Source organism: Miscanthus floridulus, chromosome 9 (genome assembly GCF_019320115.1).
Source record: "Miscanthus floridulus cultivar M001 chromosome 9, ASM1932011v1, whole genome shotgun sequence".
In the NCBI taxonomy this organism is placed as follows: domain Eukaryota; kingdom Viridiplantae; phylum Streptophyta; class Magnoliopsida; order Poales; family Poaceae; genus Miscanthus; species Miscanthus floridulus.
In genome coordinates, this window is record NC_089588.1 from 75021945 (window position 1) to 75043040 (window position 21096).

Consider the following 21096-nt stretch of genomic DNA (forward strand, 5'->3'; position numbering starts at 1 on the left):
CATACATATACACCATGAGACGAGTTACTTGTACTATATGATAATAGAAATTACAAAGAGGTTGTATTTTTTCTAAAAATAAAAGGATCACTAAAACAAACAAGAACACGGCCACACCATAGTACCACACACAAGTATGCCTAAAGAGGTTTTTTTTTTTACTTTGGATTGTGACATTGTGCATTAGACCAATTGGCGGGCCTTGAACAACAACAATTACTACCACTTAAGCCTACATATCACCAACATTTCAGTTTGCCACGTTTTCTGCCCTCTGGCAAAGTGAGCCTGAGATAGCGCATCATCTTCTAGCTACATGTCGACGATATTCTAAGCGCATCTAGATGCTCGTGGCCTCCTCACTTCATACACTCAGCTTTTTCTAGAGAATTGGAAAAGCACCAACAACGTCATGGTTGGTGGTCTATGTTGGCAATGGTAGAATTGAAATTCAAGGGTATTTCAACACAAGGAACTATCCTCCATCTCCCTCAGTAACAAAATCAAAGGCGAGGTAGAAGCTTGGTATACAGCCAGAGCGAGGTGCCATGCACCATTCACTGGGCGAGAGTTTTTTTTTTCCAGATCTGTTGCATGTAAAAAAAATCCTTTTACAATAGAATTTGGCAACGTATTGTGAATTTTTGTTCAAAAAGAAATATTTCAATTTGCACCGAAGCATCAGCCTTTCATAGTCCTCCTCAGTGTTTTCCTTTCAATGGCCAACGGCAAGTTCCTTCATCAGAATTTTCTCAACTTCCAAAGTGTTTTATACGTGCTTCAATCTAATTTACGCAGTTCACAAGTATTATTTTACTAAAAAAAAGTGGCCAATGACTTTTTTCTTGGGGAGTTTTTTTTGCCACTGATTTTGTTTTTGCTATTTTTTCGCTTGTAGGAAATATTCAAATTACAATACAAAAGCATTCCCCCACTTGCGGAAAATTGCATGAAAGAATCTCTACCATTAGAAAAACACATTCTAAAACAGACGAGGAAACCTTGGAGGTGTGCTGAACCGCATTTACGACGTGTTTGCTTGCATCCTAGGGAAGACTGCTTGGCGCGAATGTCGTCCCAAGGCATCCGATTTTATTTGGGCGCCTGGCGTCAAGATGGATGCCTGGCCACTGTCCTGCCTGAGAGACCGCAAAGTAAAATGGACCCTTAGGTCGATTCAGTATCTTGGATTTAACTACTGGCATCTAAATTATACAGCGAAGATTTGTTTGTGGCAAGGAAGAAAATAAATTACAAACGCCAGATCAACCTTTTTTTACCTTGATTGTATCATAAGCAGAAATCAACAGCTCAAATTTGTTTGTGGCAAGAAAGAAAAAAAGGAATGATAGATCAACTTATATTGTATAGATGCAAATATGTCTGGTAACATGGGCCTTCTAATTCTAAGGGCCGAACGGAGCTCTCAACTCCCCACCACCAGTCTACCAGTCACCGCAGGAGATCAAGCGCGCGAAGAGAGGACCCAGGAAAAGAAAGAGAATGCATAGACTGATGTTGAGGCGGGCTCCCTCGAGGACTGCTGCCCACTCCAATGAGTTGTGTAAGGTGGAACTGCTGCGGACATGGCAACGCCGCGACAGTGAAAGAGCTTCGCGAGCTAGTGAGACGGGTTGCCCCTTCTGTACTTTGTGTCCAAGAGACCCAAGTGCACATGGCGAGGGTGAAGTAGCTGAAGAACACTCTAGGTTTCGATTTTTCCTTTGTTGTTAGTAGTACGAACCGTACTGGCGGCCGGCCTCGGTATTTTTTGAAAGAATAATATATGTTTGCAGATTTTACCGTACTCACAGTATTACCAGTATTACATTGATGCCATCATAAAATAGGGCGATTCAGAGCCCTGGAGATTAACTTGTGTGTATGGGGAGGCTCAGACCAATGAGAGGCATAAGACATGGAATCTACTTAAATTCATTAAATCTTCGTCTCCTCTTCCCTGGGTATGTATAGGTGATTTTAATGAGGTTCTTGACCGGTCCGAACATGTCGGTGTGCAAGAACGCAGGAACGCACAGATGGAGGGCTTTGCCGTTCCGAACATGTTTGAGGGTAGAAATTGTACATATGAAAAAAAAAGGTTACCGGCGGTTCTAACTGTCGGGTTCGTTTGGATAGAGCTTTGGCTACTGCTGAAGTGCTGATTGGTCAGTGCGTTATCCCGTGGCCACGGTCCGGCATCTTACCGCGGCTGCTTCGGACCATGGCCCGATTACTCTTACTTGGAGATCAGATGAGACAGGAAGAAGAGTTTCAAGTATGAGGTTATGTGGGAAACCCATGATGAGTTTGCGTCTAAGTTGGCGGAGGCCTGGGAGGGGCCGAAGCCTTCAAATATACAGGATCTCCAGCGTAACTGAAGGATGTCAGCGGCCGCTTGCAACGTTGGGAGAGAACGACGTTTGGTAATGTTCGGTGGGAGCTGCACAAGCTAACAGCCGAGCAGGAACATATGCAGTCAGATCCTCTTCGGGTGGGACCATCACATGCTGAGTTGAAAATCAAGGAACGCATAATGGAACTAAACCATAGAGAGGAGATTCTGTGGCGCCAAAGGTCCAGAATTATGTGGCTTGCTGAAGGTGATAAAAATACACGTTTTTTCACCTACGAGCGAGCCCGTCGAAGGAGGAGAAATAAGATTACAAAGCTGAAAAAAGCTGATGGGGAGTTTACTGCGGATGAGCAGGAGATGAGGGCAGTGACTATGGACTTCTATGGAAATTTATTTCGAACAGAAGGGGTACACAATATGGATGCTGTGTTAGATACAGTTCCATCGAAGGTAACGCCAGACATGAATAATAAGTTGTTGATGCCATTCACGGAAGCGGAGGTGAAGGAAGCTCTTTTTTCAGATGTTCCCCGCAAAGGCCCCGGGACCGGATGGCTTACCGGCACATTTTTTCCAACGCCATTGGGAATTGTGAGGAGCACATGTCACCTCAGTAGTACTGCGTGTTCTGCGAGGAGATGATGACCCAAGGGTGATTAATGATACAATTATCATGTTGATACCAAAGGCTGCAAATCCGGAGGATCTGGGTCAATTCCGACCGATCAGCCTATGCAATGTGATATATAAAATTGCTTCTAAGACTGTAGCAAATACAATAGACTGAAGGTGATTTTACCGAAAATAATTTCAGAAGAACAATCGGCTTTTGAACCTGGTAGACTGATAGCAGACAATATAATCACGGTGTACGAGTGTTTGCATCTTATGAAGAAAAAGCGTGCCAGGGATTTAAGGTGTTGTGCACTCAAGTTGGATATGAAGAAAGCATATGATCGCGTGGAATGACCATATTTGAGAGCAATAATGCTACGACTAGGCTTTCACCAAATTTGGGTTGCGAAGATGTAGGGTATAACCCCCGATACCCACAGGGCTATACATGGGCCAAGCCGCCAGGGGAGGCCCTGCCCACAGGATCAAGCCATGTGGGACACGGCACAAGTCACCGTGCGCCACAACTCTTCGTGAAGCATCCTTGATGACGAAGGAGAATCTAATCGGATATGCTAGATATCGTATTCCTTGTAAACACATATCATGCAATCGATTAGGATAGATACAACCGACCTGTAACCCTACCCCTCGAGCTATATAAGGCGGGTAGGGACCCCCTCGTTTTCACCTCATCTCATAATACAATCCACCAAAGACACAGGACGTAGGGTATTACATCTAGCTAACGGTCTGAACCTACCTAAATCGCTGTCTCCGCGTTCTGTGTCACCATCTAGTTCCCTTCACACACACCTCCACTGATTCATCTATTACCGTGGGCATACCTCTCGGTAGACTGCTGACTAGATTTCATCGACATTGGCACACCAAGTAGGGGGTGTGCATGCTAATTCCATGGCGAGCTAGATGGTCTGCTTTTCGAGCTCCATAGTCTTTCCCAAGCCAGGCCAGTCGTTCATGATTGGATCTATGACATGGGTCACCGGCGCCAATGGCGTCGAAGAGATCGTGGAGGCGGTGTAGAATCATCATGCGTCGATTGTGCCAACCACTACAACAACGTCTTCGATCTCGATGCCCCACCGCTGGGTTAGGAGATCCATCAACAATGATGATCTGATCGCATCTATCGATCGAGTCACCAACGGCTTAGCCAAATGCTTGTCTCTCACGGAGTTGATCTTAGATCGATCTACCGTGAGCGACGAAGTCCCTGCGCCCCAAGATCGCCGTGCCACTACGATCAAGCGATCTGCTCGGCCGCGTCGTCTGGGGTGGAAAGATTCAGATCTGGTGATCATGACAACTCCAGAAGGGCGCACGGTGCGACGCCGACCACTCCCTGCCACGGCCTCTTTTGGTTGTACTGCAAGGTTAAATCGATTGTCATCATTAGAGTTAGAGCTTCAAAATGATAGGCAGTCAGTCTCCAAAATGACAAGAATCAATCCATTGAATTGCCAATCTCAGTCCCTCGCTGACTGCCCTAAGTTCAGCTACCACAGCTTCAGAATAGTGGAAGCGTATTTTGCTTAGAAGCAAATAAAATTGATCCCTAGTGTTGACGGCGAATTGGGTCCCACACCAGCAAGTGCTAGCATGCCTGAGGTCGCACACGACCTACCACATGTAGCAAGCAACTCCAAAATCAGTGAGCCCGTCGTTCGCCACAAGAACTCGAGAAGACCCGTCAGGGAGATGCACACTTGATGTTGCCCTAGGTCAACAAGGGCACCTAGGACGTGGTTGGATAGCGCTGAGAGATGCAACGAACAGCAAGGGATTGGAAAAGTAGGACAAAAAGGGTAGTGGATGTAAAAAAAAGTCGATTGGATGTTAGCTCTCTCAATTGGCCGTGATCCTCTCGTTTATACAGAGAGTGATCTTATCCCAATAGGAAACATATGTTGCACGTAATCTCCAAGTTTACTATGTTAAAAATATGTTCAAAACCGATTTGGAAACAAATCGGACTAAGAATAGATAGGGAAACCGGCTTGGCCCGTTTTCTCAGTGCTAGGCACCCTAACTGGCCAGTACATGGAAACCAGCTTGGCCAGTTTGGGCAGGGCACGGCCCAATTTTACCCTTTTATTCGCTCGTGCTTTGATTCTTGTTCCACCAAATGTTTTCTCACATCCTCTTGACACCATAAACTTATTGGTAAAGTCCAATATGTCTAATGGCACATTTTGAGTGTCAACATACGCCCCGTTGTTTTTAGGTGAATATTGCATGAACCTGTAAACATAAAGGGCACTAAATAGCAACAATGTCCAACTCATCAGCTATCTAGTACATAAGGGCAATGTATACATCGGCCATGCTTGTTCTAAGGGCGATACATATATCGGTCTATATGAGCACTTTAGGCTTCTTGCCAAATACTTGGAAACTAATTTTTTCAAATACCTCATATTAATTGCTCTAGGGAGACTATAACCTCGCAACGCTTTTTAAAAACCAACCAAATAAATTGATTTTGACCGTCTCTAAAAAATATTTTGTGTGGTAGTTTCGATTTACGTTTTTCTTTGGCTATATTCATATTTTACTAAAATATATATCAACAAGTTCATAAGGCAAAAAAAAAGTGTGTTCAGATCTGTTATGAAAAGTGTACAAGAAATGGTGCAGTTGACAAGATATGTAAACAATGTACCAAACCATTATTTGCACACATTTTTGTCCCTAAAGGAAATACACCCATCTTTTGCTCGTATTGCCATGAATAGTGGTTTCGGCATCTAGCCACGTTAATTAATTATATAATCAGAAAAAAAAAACATATCAACGATATATCACAGGTTGTAAAGTACCGACAAAAGACTGACAGACTACCAAGAACAGATGCGATCCCGTGATTTCATAATTCGTATCCAAATGTGAACCAGCAAATAAGCTAGCGTTTGAGATGAAAAAGGCTAAGATTTCGAAGCCACAGAGATTGCCGTTACTTGTGCTTGGGATCAACAAGCCAACCATTGGAACAGCAGCTGCAAATAGGAGCAAAAAAGTAACATCGAATATATGTCAGAATCCATCAAGCACGGTAATCATCGTTTACAAACAGAAAGTAAGGATATATCACTACTAACATTCACACAGAAAGTTAAAATAAATAACATGCAGATAGTAGCAAAGAAATCAGTAGCCATATTCAAAGCATGCATGAAGTATTTCGTTGCTGTAAAATAGGGATTCCTCTATTGAATAGAAAAAAAAATAAAACCTAAAGAATAATGTAGACCAGAACAAAATGGTAAAAGTACATGAATATTACATGAAGGTTATTTGTCAGTAGTCCATAGTATATAGATCATATGGACCCCACCTAGATCAGACCTTTCACACATGTAGGATGTTCAACACCACTAAAAAATGTTGAGTTCAGCAACCTTGATCGTCCTACAAGTAACAAGAGTATTTTACACAGGTAAGAAACGATGACCTACATTCGAGAAAAAACAGTGCCAATTTCTTAATGTTAAGTTGAGATCAGAACCTGAGTCAGTGAGAAGAGAATGAACCCATGATAAAATCTTCATCCTCTGAAAAAAGCTGGAGATTCTTGGTCCTGAGCAGGAACTCAACCTCATCCTCGTCAAAATCAACCAAGAATCCAACCTTGAGAAGATCGGTGAGAGTCGGAATCAGATCAACTCTTTCATACAGCAGCCCTTGAGAGATCTCCTCGCCAAAGCTTGTCGCCATCTCCATCCTAGTTATCCTTCCTTGTGGCCCATCAGACCTCTGCATGTACAACTTGCGGTTCTCCCTCTCCCACCTGAATATCCTCCGTCCTTTAACTGTCACAGTTCTTCCCAATGATGTCTTTACGTTGTAGCTCACACTAATTGGTTCGGTCATATCAAAGATCTTCATGCCCAGTAGGTAAGAAGCCATTTGGTGCCTCTTGTCAGCACCGTTCTCAAGAACGGGGTTGGTAAGGAAAGCTAGGATTATTCTGAGCAAGCCTGGTGATACAAAAGCATCTCTTGCCTCAACTACCTGGTAGTGATGCATGTTCAAATCACAGGATTCAACTTTTGTGACAGACTTGGAGATTGCTCGAACACCGAGTCTCTGGTAGATAGTGTCCATCTTAGCTCGAGCAGTGAATGATAGCCCAGATGGATACCAAACAAATAGTGGCTCTGAAGAAAACTGATCAAACAAATGCTTCAGGAGGAGATCATCTGGAACAAAGACATCTTCCACCTCCCGCAGGATGATCTTGCCACAGGATAGAACAGGGACTCTTGTGACAGACCCAGAAAGGAGCTTTGCTGTTGTCGCATTCCAACGGTTTCCAATGAATTCCCAGAAAAATGAACATCTAGCTGGTGTGAGCTCAGAACATGTGCACTCCCAAGAGCGCCACAGAATGCAGTGATCTAAAACTCTTGGGTTGTGCCTGACACCAAGAGTGGAGGAGAAGAATCCAAGCAAATCCTTTTCATAGTACTTGTCCAAGACTGAGAAGCGCGTACTAAACAGGCCGTTCCTGTCATGAAGAACACAATCTGCAGGGCGCACCCAGTGGCCACTGCTGCTTCCATTGGGTATCCAAATCCAGCTTTGACCTTTATTTCTAGGATCCCATTTAAATGCTGCAAAGTATTTGTAGATCCTGGTTATGGTATCCACTCTCAAAAAGTGCTTCAAGTCCTGTTCCAACAGAGTGCATCCATAGCCAATGTCCACAACAACTCCGATCAGTCTGAGCTCAGTCTTGTATGACAATATTTCAGAGCCATAGAATGCTTCATCGATGAAAGGACCATCTTCCCTGCGGAGATATGAAGACCATGCCAAGTCATAAAGGATACATTGATCTGCATACCTGTATCCAAGAGTTGTTTTCATTTGCATGTTTCTAATTTGTGCTGCAAAGTTTCTGGGATCGGTGCATGTCTGCATGCATTTCAACAAAGATTCAAGAGTTGAGCTCACAAGTAAAGGTGGGCAGTCAGCAACACACAAGGGTACTACATTCTGTTCGGTGCTCTCACTGGTGATCCCAGAGTCACTGACAATCATCCCAGTATAACGGTTAACAACATTGGGCATGTGCATTTGAGGTTTCTCTGCCGTAGATAGGCATGATAAGATGAAGTCTGCTCCCTGGTTAAAACCTACAATAACACCCAAGGCCTTGAGCTCCTTTTTATAGCTGTATATTTCCTTCCCCATGCCATTGCTCGAGTCACTGTCATCAATGAACGGTAGTCTTGCAACTGCCATCAATGGTTCCCATGAAGAATCAAAGAGCACACATTTGTCTGGAGTCCTGAAACCTTGTGTAGTATTCAGCCACTTCTGTTTTTGCATAAATTTGAGAATATCTGCAGGGAATGTTTTGTGCTCATCCCTCAGATCCTTGTAGCATGAGAGCAGAGCAAGTCTAATTTCCTTTGTAAGGGAAGATGTTGACAAGAGTTGCTTCAGATAATTGGTTATGGAATTGCTTGCCTGCTCCAAACTAAGTACGACACCTATCTTCATCAGTTCGTCCCGGTAGGTTAGGATCTCATTAGAATAGAACGACAAATCGAGTAGTGGAACTGCATCAGCAAATTTTACAAGGCATTTCCACTCTGGATCGAGGATAAATGTTTCCCGAGGAGCTCTAAATCCAGCATTAGTCTTCAACCATTGTCGATTCTTTAGTACCTTCACCAGGTTCCTGCATGAGTCGGCATATCTGATACATTTCAATAATAGCGTAGCAGCACCAGAAGTAACTGGACCTGTTGGAATCTTGAAGTTATCAACAATGATATTGTAATTCTTTTTTAATGTGACATGAACTCCTAGTTTCTCAAGCTCTGACTTGTAATCACTGATTTCAGGGCCATAGAAATCGATGTCAACAAAAGGTAAACTGCTTATTTCAGATGGTACTGTCCATTCAGAACTGAAAAGAACTGATCCGACTGGGGATCTGTACCCAGAGCAAGTCTTCAGCCAATTGCCGCCTCTGACGGTCTCAATGAGATGATCAGACTGTATGTGTTCCTGTTCAAGGAATCTGATGAAACGGAGCAGTGATAACACCATGTCACCCGTTGGAGTACCTGTTACCATTGACATGAAACAATGATTGCCTATGTATGACATCACTTCAGCAAATTCAAACCTCACACCTAGTGTTCCCAATACTTCCTTGAAATCAATAATATTGCCCAGGTAATATTCTTGATCAATCATTGGCACATCAGCAAAGGCAACTCTATCCTGAAACAAGCAACCCCATTCTGCATTTGAACAGAACGAATCTGCTGGTGAACGGTAGCCAACAGATGTCTTGAGCCAATTCCCATACTTGATGCAACTTAAGAATTTTTTAGGTATACATATACCCCTTGTCCTTAAATTCTCAATCCATTCAAGAAGGAGAAGTGCTTTCTCTGTAGTTAATGAAGATGACGCAACAGGAAAACCAGCATCAGGGGGAAGCAGAAAAGGCACATCAGTGCCATGTATAAATGTCCTAATAAATGATAAAAACTGATCATCACATGTATGCTCCCCAGAGGAATTTCTAGCATAGATGTAATCATCTCCAAGTTCTACATAGTTTTGTGCCTTCCATGGATTTTCGCCCAACAATGCAGCCCACTTACTTCCTTTAGATGGAACAAGAACCGTGCTTCTTGCAGCAACGACACAACCACAATTGTCAACTATGGGCATTAAATTGCATATATGCTTTACATTCCATTCTGGCATTAAATTCTCTGAATGCAAGTGATATATGAATCGAGTAAAAGAAAGAACCATGTTTTTCTCATGCAAAGCTTTAACAACAACGAGAGCATACTCATGTAGGGTCAGACTCTTCACTCCTACATACTTCTCAAGCCATTCCATTACAGTTGTTTTCTTCGGAAACAGACCCAGTGCTTTCTGAGTAGACAGTGGCATAAAGAGTGTCCGAGACGCTGTTGAGAATTCATTATTCCAGTTAATGATCAATGGTACACATTCCTCATCAGATAGAATGCATAGTCTCTCATCGCCCATTGTGGCTTCATACACACTCATGTAAGTTTGTAGACCACCTCTGCCGACACACTTCACAAGTGGTATTTTCTCCATCTTCTTAGCCTTCCAGTTCTGAGCAACAAAAGTGAGAAGATCAAAATAAATGTCTTCAGGCAGCAGTGCCACAAGATCTGAACCCTGAATACACTTTCCGTACCACTCAGAATCAACATAACCAATACCAAGAAATCCCAACTCATCATCATATACTTTGCTGTCAAAGTAGGAATTCAGAATATGAGTGCCATGCGATGAAATGTTGGGAACATCAACTCCCATCTTCACTGCCCTGTTTATGATGCTCCAGAATGCAGACTCTATCCGGAAAACCTCTGTAGGCTTACGGAATACTTTTAGTGAAGAACAGGTCTCACACGGAATTATATCCACACCGATCAGCTTATTTCTTATAGATAGCCGGACAGAATCCATCAGCACTATGGAAGAGTGATTAAGTGGCAGAAATTTGAAAATAGGTGGAAGAGCAAATGCTGGAGCACTTTCTATTGACTTCAGTAATACCAGGAAAGCATTTACAAAAGCAGAAGATACACATTCTAGTATCCCTTGGTTCCACTGGCTGTCAAGCAGGATTGATTCTCTAGATGATGACAGCAAGAAATCAGCCTGGATAATGAAAGGAAAGTTTGTTGCCATTTCTGTTGGCAAGAATGCATAAACACCAGGTGATCCCATCGCCTGGCTCAATCTCTGACCATGGGGGAATGCTAGCATGACAACCCACTGATCAATTCCTTCTCTCTTTTGTACACAGCATTCTGGTTTCACGGGAAAATGCTGCTTCCAGATGTAGTAGCTGCATTGACGCTCACCTGTCTTGTTCTCCAAAGCTGATAAGTGAAGAGTATATGACTCTGCACCAATTTGCTTCCTAGTTAAAGCATCAGCTTCACTTGATATAGAAATTTGACTAAGACTAGTAACATTCAGGTTATCATTAATCTCCCTCACGGAAATTTGTCTAATCTTGGAAAGGAATAATAGTACTTCAGGGTGAGTGCCGGAGAGCTCCTTTTTCACAGCATCTATTTTATCACTTTTCAGAGGTAATATAATAGTTGTGGTTGGGAGGCTTTTCAGACAGCCATATATGTTCATTATGTCTGCAATACTTGGACAATCTTCAACCCATTCAGGAACAATATAGCCAATACCACAGTCTACTGAAGGATCTTCACTAAATTTAATTTGATACCCATTGCTAAATATATGGGGATTCTTGGATACCAGAAACACACTTTTGAAACCAATACCTGCATGAAAAAGAACCAAATTTCATAAAACTAACAAAGTAGATTTCCTGAAGTTTCTATTATATTAAGTAGAGAAGAGCATGACTAAAAATAAAAGCAGCATTGTAAAATATTATTGTCGACCCTAAAAAAAATGTTATTGTCAACCAATAAATTGAATGATACAGATTCTAAGTTGTAGACTTTTAGGTGATAGTCATAAGGATGTACCTTTTTCCCCAATATAACCACTGCCTCTGTTAGACTTTTTGGTCGATTTGCCAATTCTAGAAATGGATTCAATGTTTGCTGGAGTAAAACCATTCTCATTATTGAATACCAAGAGGGTTGCAGTTGCTCCACTACAGGTGATATCCTTCGATGTGATTACAAACTCCAAAGCTGGTAACACCCCAGAAGGATAATCATTGTCCTCAGCATTCTGATGTCACACCATATGAAAAGGTATTATAGTAAAAATGGTAAACAGGTTTTGTGAAGTTACTAACTAGTAATGTACAATGAAATGTCACATATCACACTTACTTCTGGGCAAAAACATTAGAAACTGAAACGCTAACAATAAAAATTAGTAAAATTGAAAGAACATTTGGCATCTTTTTTCTAGATTCTATAAGGCTCAGTCCTGCATTATGGCTTCACATGTTATGTGTAACATCCCATGTTTCCGTGTAATAAAAATCCCAACTTTCAAAAAAAATTTCGGTGAATGTGTGTTGCATGTAATGTGTAGTCAACTTAAGTCAACCTTTTTCCTTACTAATCCTAATCTCTCCCACCTTATTCAACTAAATTTACAATAATCTAGATGCATGTGTGATTTGGTTCTTGTCTTAGTTGTGCTTGGAGGTAATCTCAATCCCTATAAATAGGAAAATCATTTATTCTTAGTCTCCTAACTCAGGCCCTATCTGGCCCACTCCTTTCCTCAGCTCCCGCTCAGCCCAAGTGGCCAACAGGCCCAGCTCGCGCCCCATCGGCCCAACTCCAGCACCAGTCGGCAACAGCAGCCTAGCTCCCCTCCCTATCTCTCACGTGCATGCTCCCGTGGGACCCGTGCGTCAGCCGCAGCAGCTGCCCTCTCCGTTTCCTCTCCGTCACTTTTCCCGTTCCCACGCCGTCTTCTCCTTTCTCCGTACCAACGACGCTCCCCTGTTTCCTTCCGCACGCGCCACTGCTCTCCGTCTGCCGCCGTGGAAGCCAGGCACACCACCCGGGCCCGCCGAGCCGCGACCCGCGCCGCAAATTGCGGAGCGTCCGAACCCCTAGCCCTTCTCGAAGGTTCCCAGCTCGCCCACCTGCCCGCACCTCCGGATGGCAGCCACGTGCACCGGCCGTCCCATCAAGCGGCATGGACAGCGGCGCCTTCACCTGGAACCCTAGCTGCCGGGCTATAAAGCCCAAGCCGAGGCCTCACCCTCATCAACTCCCTCCTGTCCGCCGCCAACCTGCCCTACCTCCTAGTGCTATTCTTGAGTCTAGATGAGTTAGGTTTTGTTGTGGTTTTATTGCTTCTTATTGGTGGTTGTTCTCAGCTTTTTGTTCGTAGCTACGGTTTGAGCTCGAATAGAGAAGGAGACTCCCGCTGATCAACGACGACGACTTCCAAAGATGCATACGACTACTTCCTCTACACCGCAGGTGTCATGGCAGCACCTTTTTCTTAGAGAATCCTATTAGGCAATGCAAGTAGAACTGCTAGCGCTTTATATTTATTCCTTTGCTAGATTATGTGATGCATGCTATTGCCTAAGCCTTGTTTGCCTTGCTTGAAACCACTTAACCCTAATTACCCAGCTTCGCGCTCGCACTTATAATATGCTTGCCTGCTTGCTTGCATTTATTCCATCATAATTACATAAATTCCTTGCTATGTGATGTGTGATGGATGTTTGGGTGATGTGGATGGTGGATGGGGTTTAGCCACGAGGCATCCCCATGTGGTATGGTTTGATACGCGACGGGAGCGGTGAATCCTGATGTGAGGAGCTCTGGAGATATTCCTTGCCCTCGAACTGATTCTTGGAGATACTGGCTAGAGTGAGAGGTTGCCGTGGCGTACGGAGTGCACCAAGGGTAGTTCCTGTGGCGGGAACACAGAATCCCAGAGGGACGGCGCGTCTCCGAGGGACATTGGGATGAGGAGTTTGTGGATGGATAGATCACCTTTGTGGGGTGAGTCTAGTGCTCTGAGGGCACACGGTTTGGTGGAAGGTGCTTGCTCTGGCCAACCTAAGGACTGACGTAAGTTGCAACCATAAATCACAGGATACTTTCGTACACACCACATGCCTAAGTGGGTACGGCCCGTTGCCCTAGTAGTGTAGGCGACCACCAGTCTCTGTGGGAGTGAGTAGGCTTGCGGTCTGTGGCCCTGTGCAATTAGTGTTAGGAGGGCGGGGGTTACTCCATGCTACCTTGACGAACACAACCCCAAGCTTATATAGTGGCGTCTATATATCTTCGTTCGGGCTAGTGGACAGGGCTGGTGTTAGTCGGCCAAGTATGCGGTGGCGGTGTTCATCGCTGATGGTGATTCACCGGCGGTGTTCATGTGGGGTAACAGTGTACTCTCTGCAGAGGTTAATAATCTATACGCATAGCCGCGGTCTCGGATATGATCACTTACCTATGTGTAGGGTTCAGCTTACTAGCTTCTTTGCTTCTCTCCCCCTGAAGAAAAGGTCCGGCTTGAGGCTGCCTTGTCGACTAGACTAAGAGACTGAGGGTGTTGTGAGGGATGATGAGTGGTGACTTGTGATGATGATGAGGGGATGGTGAGAATGAGAGTGTGGTTTGGGACTTGAGAAGATATAACTATTTTTGATGCTTTTCTGCATGCGCTAAGGATGTAAACTACAGCCAAACTATTAGGATCACCAGATCCCTTTATTTTCTATTTTCCACCAAAGCTCATTCGGTGTTGACCATGGCCTGCACATATCTGATGGTGTGCAGATTTCTTGCCTCTCAGTGGTGTTGTGAATGGTAGTTGGGTTGCGGATCTACTCTCAAGGACACCAGTGGATTGAAGACTCGTCAAGCTTCGCTACTACGATTAGATTTCCGGTGTTTTGTTTGATTTTAGTCCAAAGGGCTTGTAACTAGATTAATGTAATAGGCTTAATTTTGTACTCTGATGTGTTGTATGACTCTGTAATCATCTGAAAATGGATGCCCGTGATAACTGAGGTATCCTGGGACTATCACAGAGGGGCAAGAGAGTCGGAATTTCATTTTTGAAATCCCGCTTTCGTTTCATTATGGCAAGTGGAGCCGGCCCAGGGGCCCATGCGGTACTGTAGGGGTCAAATACCGCGTGAGCAGTAATAGATCATATTAGATTAGATTGATTAGGATTAGTTAGGAAAGAGATAAGTTAGGAAAGGGATCACTACTACACAAACGAATATGCGCAGCGTTGCACTTTTGCACTCTGTGGCGGGCACCTATTTTTGCCCGCTGCGGTAAATCCCACGATTTACCATGGCAGGCATTTTTTATTTAACGCAGCGGGCACTTTTGCCCACCATGGTAAATCGATTTACCGTGGCGGGCATCTTAATATGTCCGCCACGGTAAATACCCCATTTACCGTGGTGGACATCGTAAGGTGTCCGCCACGGTAAATACCCTATTTACCGTGGCGGACATCGTAAGGTGTCCGCCACGGTAAATCAATTTACCGTGTCGGACAACGTTAAAAGCCCGCCACGGAAAAGGCCTAGGCCCATCAGGCCCAAGCTGGCCCGATATTCGTCTACACGTATATATAGGTATACTTAGGCGCAATCGGCCTCTCTTCCTCCCCACGCGCTCCAGGTCAGGCCGCCCCGACGGCGGCGGTGGAGGCCCCGACGGCGCCCCTTCCTCTCCCTCCTTCGGCCGGCGGTGGAGGCCCCGATGGCGCCCCTTCCTCTCCTTCCTCCGGCCGGCGTGGAGGACCCGACGCCGGCATGGAGGCCTCGGCGGCGGCGGCGGATCCGGCGCAAGGTGTGGAGCCCTCTTTCTTCTCTCTCAGATCAATGGTGGATCTTGTCCCTCTCACACTCGCACCCTTGCAGATCCCCGACGACGGTGGCGAGCAGCGGCGACGGGTGCTCCTCCGCGCACGGTGGCGAGCAGCGGCGTGGCCCGTCCGGCGTGGATCCACGGCGGGGCGGCGCCAACCCGCCGCGACGGCACGGATCCACGGAGGGGCGTCGTCTCCCTCCCACCCAATCGACGGCGGCGCAGATCCGGTGGGCGTGGCGCCCACCCCGGCCCTTCCTCTCCCTCCGGCGGTGCGGCGGGTTGGAGCTGCGGCGGATCCAATCGACGGCGGTGGATCGACGGCGGCGGCGGGATCTAGGTTCAGTGCGGCCCGGATCCAAGCCCGTGTGGGCTTTTTTTCTTTTCTTTTTGTTTTTCTTGAACGATTAACCGCGGCGGGCAAAGTTGTCCGCCGCGGGAAGCCACGATTTACCGTGGCCTTTCGGCGGCGGCGGACCGGTTTGCCCGCCGCGGGAAACCCAAAATGCCCGACACAGATAAATATTCTGTAGTAGTGGATAAGATAGATTGATTCGGTTAGGATATTACTTAGGGGTCAAATACGTTGTCTCTATAAAAAGGACCATCATGTATCAGTTATAGTCAAGTAAGAAGAAAATCCTAAGATGGACCCCGAGGAAGGGCGGCTATCCGGGGTCTCTCCGCTAATCCATCTATCCTACGGCCCTGTTTGCTTGGCTTATCAGCCGTACTTTTTTAGCAAATGAGCAGTATTTTCCTCTCACAACAAATTAGCGAAGAGTACTTTTCAGCCTGGTTTTTCAGCGAAGCGAACAAGGCCGTAGCCACATGATATAAAAATATTTCACCGTTGTTTGTTAAACCTTAATTTGTGGAATTGAAAAAGAAATAAGTACCATCGTAGTATTCCCTATATATTTTCTTTCACACTAGAGGGTGTAACTGTTTGACCTGAAATTGTTAACAGAATATTGACAATCCAGAAGCCACACCGGAATGCAATGGACAGTCTCGTTACCATGTCTATCTTCTGGTGAATAAATGCAAATTAGCATAATTTAAGACATCGTTTTGCAACAAGAAACAGAAAAAACTGGAAAATTGGTTGGACTCTAATCTGTCTGTTGTTGCACCAAAGAAATTCAGGTCACTCGAGCAAGAACCACATGTGGCCCCTTTGTAGCGCCAATACCATAGTGTTCTTGAGTGCTTGTTCATCATTTGTGATTGAGAATTGAGTGAGATCGAGTGAGTAGAGACTTATTGCATTTTGGCTACACAAAAGAATGGCACATTGCTCAACAAGGAACCATGCATGGAGCGGTCCGGTCTGAGTATGTACAGATCGGAATGGACCGGGATATATATACCGCAGGGCGCAGGTGGATTTACGAATAGCAAGATACCTGGATGAGCTCCATGAGGAAATGGACATCCTTGCTGTAGAGCTCCTGGCTGAGGTAGTTGACCGCCTGGTGCATGTCCTCCGCCAGCGGATTCCGCTCCTCACGCCCGATGAAGTAGCGCTGACGCCGGATCCTCTCCACGTGCTCCCGTGGCGACACCGGCGTGTCGCCACCGCCGAGGACGACAACATGGTCGCCGGCCGGCTCGCCGCAAATGGCGAGCGCTCGTTCACGTAAGATCACTGCTAGCTGCTGATGAGTGATGATCGAACTGGGTGGGAGAAGACGAAGAGGGAGGCCTTGGTTGGGAAGCGGAGGCGCCGGGGCAGGGTAGTGGGCGAGGACTTAATTGAGCTGCTGGCCTTGGAACTTGCATTGGAAGGCCAACAGGCTGCCGGATTGGCACCATGGCCCGGGGTGGCGCCTGCACGGTGGGGTAGTGCAGCCAGAGTGATTGAGAGCGGGTTAGTCGCGCGGGAGCACTTGTCATCGGACTATGCAAGTGTTATGCGTGCAGATTCCACTGAGTGGCACACATATACCCGTATTTTTTCCCCTCAAAGAACGTAGCACGCATGTAGGAGTACTAGTTTGGTAGAGCCAAACATATAGAGAAAAGTTATTTTGAGCTTAAAATTTGTGCTTGAGTTTTCCGAGTTCGAAAAACATAAATGTTCAACGTTTTTTTTTTCTTTTTGATGGAAACATATTCGAGGAAATTGCTCATGAACGTTGATCTCGGTATCACTAGAGAGTTGGAAGACGTCGACATGATCATACATATACACCGTGAGACGAGTTACTTGTACTATATGATAATAGAAATTACAAAGAGGTTGTTTTTTTTCTAAAAATAAAAGGATCACTAAATCAAACAAGAACACGGCCACACCATAGTACCACACACAAGTATGCCTAAAGAGGTTTTTTTTTTTACTTTGGATTGTGACATTGTGCATTAGACCAATTGGCGGGCCTTGAACAATAACAATTACTACCACTTAAGCCTACATATCACCAACATTTCAGTTTGCCACGTTTTCTGCCCTCTGGCAAAGTGAGCCTGAGATAGCGCATCATCTTCTAGCTACATGTCGACGATATTCTAAGCGCGTCTAGATGCTCGTGGCCTACTCACTTCATACACTCAGCTTTTTCTAGAGAATTGGAAAAGCAGCAACAACGTCATGGTTGGTGGTCTATGTTGGCAATCGTAGAATTGAAATTCAAGGGTATTTCAACACAAGGAACTATCCTCCATCTCCCTCAGTAACAAAATCAAAGGCGAGGTAGAAGCTTGGTATACAGCCAGAGCGAGGTGCCATGCACCATTCACTGGGCGTGAGTTTTTTTTCAGATCTGTTGCATGTAAAAAAAAAATCCTTTTGCAATAGAATTTGGCAAGGTATTGTGAATTTTTGTTCAAAAAGAAATATTTCAATTTGCACCGAAGCATCAGCCTTTCGTAGTCCTCCTCACTGTTTTCCTTTCAATGGCCAACGGCAAGTACCTTCATCAGAATTTTCTCAACTTCCAAAGTGTTTTATACGTACTTCAATCTAATTTACACAGTTCACAAGTATTATTTTACTAAAAAAAAGTGACCAATGACTTTTTTCTTGGGGAGTTTTTTTTTGCCACTGATTTTGTTTTTGCTATTTTTTCGCTTGTAGGAAATATTCAAATTACAATACAAAAGCATTCCCCCACTTGCGGAAAATTGCATGAAAGAATCTCTACCATTAGAAAAACACATTCTAAAACAGACGAGGAAACCTTGGAGATGTGCTGAACCGCATTTACGACGTGTTTGCTTGCATCCTAGGGAAGACTGCTTGGCGCGAATGTCGTCCCAAGGCATCCGATTTTATTTGGGCGCCTGGCGTCAAGATGGATGCCTGGCCACTGTCCTGCCTGGGAGACCGCAAAGTAAAATGGACCCTTAGTTCGATTCAGTATCTTGGATTTAACTGCTGGCATCTAAATTATACAGCGAAGATTTGTTTGTGGCAAGGAAGAAAATAAATTACAAACGCCAGATCAACCTTTTTTTACCTTGATTGTATCATAAGCAGAAATCAACAGCTCAAATTTGTTTGTGGCAAGAAAGAAAAAAAGGAATGATAGATCAACTTATATTGTATAGAACTATAGATGCAAATATGTCTGGTGACATGGGCCTTCTAATTCTAAGGGCCGAACGGAGCTCTCAACCCACGGGCCTCCCCCACCACCGGTGTACCGGTCACCGCAGGAGATCAAGCGCGCGAAGAGGACCCAGGAAAAGAAAGAGAATGCATAGACTGATGTTGAGGCGGGCTCCCTCGAGGAGTGCTGCCCACTCCAATGAGTTGTCTAAGGTGGAACTGCTGCGGACTTGGCAACGCCGTGACAGTGAAAGAGCTTCACGAGCTGGCGAGACGGGTTGCCCCTTCTGTACTTTGTGTCCAAGAGACCCAAGTGCACAAGGCGAGGGTGGAGTAGCTGAAGAACACTCTAGGTTTCGATTTTTCCTTTGTTGTTAGTAGTACGAACCGTAGTGGCGGCCTCGGTATTTTTTGAAAGAATAATATAAGTTTGCAGATTTTACCCTACTCATAGTATTACATTGATGCCATCATAAAATGGGGCGATTGAGAGCCTGGAGATTAACTTGTGTGTATCGGGAGGCTCAGACCAATGAGAGGCATAAGACATGGAATCTACTTAAATTCATTAAATCTTCGTCTCCTCTTCCCTGGGTATGTATAGGTGATTTTAATGAGGTTCTTGACCGGTCCGAACATGTCGGTGTGCAAGAACGCAGGAACGCACAGATGGAGGGCTTTGCCGTTCCGAACATGTTTGAGGGTAGAAATTGTACATATGAAAAAAAAGGTTACCGGCGGTTCTAACTGTCGGGTTCGTTTGGATAGAGCTTTGGCTACTGCTGAAGTGCTGATTGGTCAGTGCGTTATCCCGTGGCCACGGTCCGGCATCTTACCGCGGCTGCTTCGGACCATGGCCCGATTACTCTTACTTGGAGATCAGATGAGACAGGAAGAAGAGTTTCAAGTATGAGGTTATGTGGGAAACCCATGATGAGTTTGCGTCTAAGTTGGCGGAGGCCTGGGAGGGGCCGAAGCCTTCAAATATACAGGATCTCCAGCGTAACTGAAGGATGTCAGCGGCCGCTTGCAACGTTGGGAGAGAACGACGTTTGGTAATGTTCGGTGGGAGCTGCACAAGCTAACAGCCGAGCAGGAACATATGCAGTCAGATCCTCTTCGGGTGGGACCATCACATGCTGAGTTGAAAATCAAGGAACGCATAATGGAACTAAACCATAGAGAGGAGATTCTGTGGCGCCAAAGGTCCAGAATTATGTGGCTTGCTGAAGGTGATAAAAATACACGTTTTTTCACCTACGAGCGAGCCCGTCGAAGGAGGAGAAATAAGATTACAAAGCTGAAAAAAGCTGATGGGGAGTTTACTGCGGATGAGCAGGAGATGAGGGCAGTGACTATGGACTTCTATGGAAATTTATTTCGAACAGAAGGGGTACACAATATGGATGCTGTGTTAGATACAGTTCCATCGAAGGTAACGCCAGACATGAATAATAAGTTGTTGATACCATTCAAGGAAGCAGAGGTGAAGGAAGCTCTTTTTTCAGATGTTCCCCGCAAAGGCCCCGGGACCGGATGGCTTCCCGGCACATTTTTTCCAACGCCATTGGGAATTGTGAGGAGCACATGTCACCTCAGTAGTACTGCGTGTTCTGCGAGGAGATGATGACCCAAGGGTGATTAATGATACAATTATCGTGTTGATACCAAAGGCTGCAAATCCGGAGGATCTGGGTCAATTCCGACCGATCAGCCTATGCAGTGTGATATATAAAATTGCTTCTAAGACTGTAGCAAATACAGTAGACTGAAGGTGATTTTACCGAAAATATCGGCTTTTGAACCTGGTAGGCTGATAGCAGACAATATAATCACGGTGTACTAGTGTTTGCATCTTATGAAGAAAAAGTGTGCCAGGGATTTAAGGTGTTGTGCACTCAAGTTGGATATGAAGAAAGCATATGATCGCGTGGAATGACCATATTTGAGAGCAATAATGCTACGACTAGGCTTTCACCAAATTTGGGTTGCGAAGATGTAGGGTATAACCCCCGATACCCACAGGGTTATACATGGGCCGAGCCGCCAGGGGAGGCCCTGCCCATAGGATCAAGCCGTGTGGGACACGGCACAAGTCACCGTGCGCCGCAACTCTTCGTGAAGCATCCTTGATGACGAAGGAGAATCTAATCGGATATGCTAGATATCGTATTCCTTGTAAACACATATCATGTAATCGATCAGGATAG

At 45.1% G+C, this 21096-nt stretch overlaps 1 protein-coding gene across 1 annotated transcript; it reads right to left on the reverse strand.

Moving 5' to 3' along the window:
• Positions 1-6328: 6328 nt before the first annotated feature.
• On the reverse strand, positions 6329-17148 carry LOC136480091 (uncharacterized). The gene is made up of 5 exons (XM_066477747.1): positions 17110-17148; positions 16740-16991; positions 11530-11740; positions 6501-11319; positions 6329-6403 (listed from the first exon to the last, which is right to left on the reverse strand). The coding sequence occupies exons 1-4, from the start codon at positions 17146-17148 to the stop codon at positions 6506-6508; spliced, it is 5316 nt and encodes a 1771-aa protein (XP_066333844.1). The 3' UTR covers positions 6329-6403; positions 6501-6505.
• Between the last annotated feature and the right edge of the window lie 3948 nt (positions 17149-21096).

Excerpts from the sequence above, each read along its gene's own strand:
- LOC136480091 (XM_066477747.1), bottom strand. The coding sequence starts at position 17,148 with ATGGTGCCAATCCGGCAGCCTGTTGGCCTTCCAATGCAA. Across the intron at positions 16,992-17,109 it reads CTGTTGGCCTTCCAATGCAA|CAGCTAGCAGTGATCTTACG; the intron begins GTTCCAAGGCCA and ends ATCACTCATCAG. Across the intron at positions 11,741-16,739 it reads TCCTCATGGAGCTCATCCAG|AATGCTGAGGACAATGATTA; the intron begins GTATCTTGCTAT and ends GTGTGACATCAG.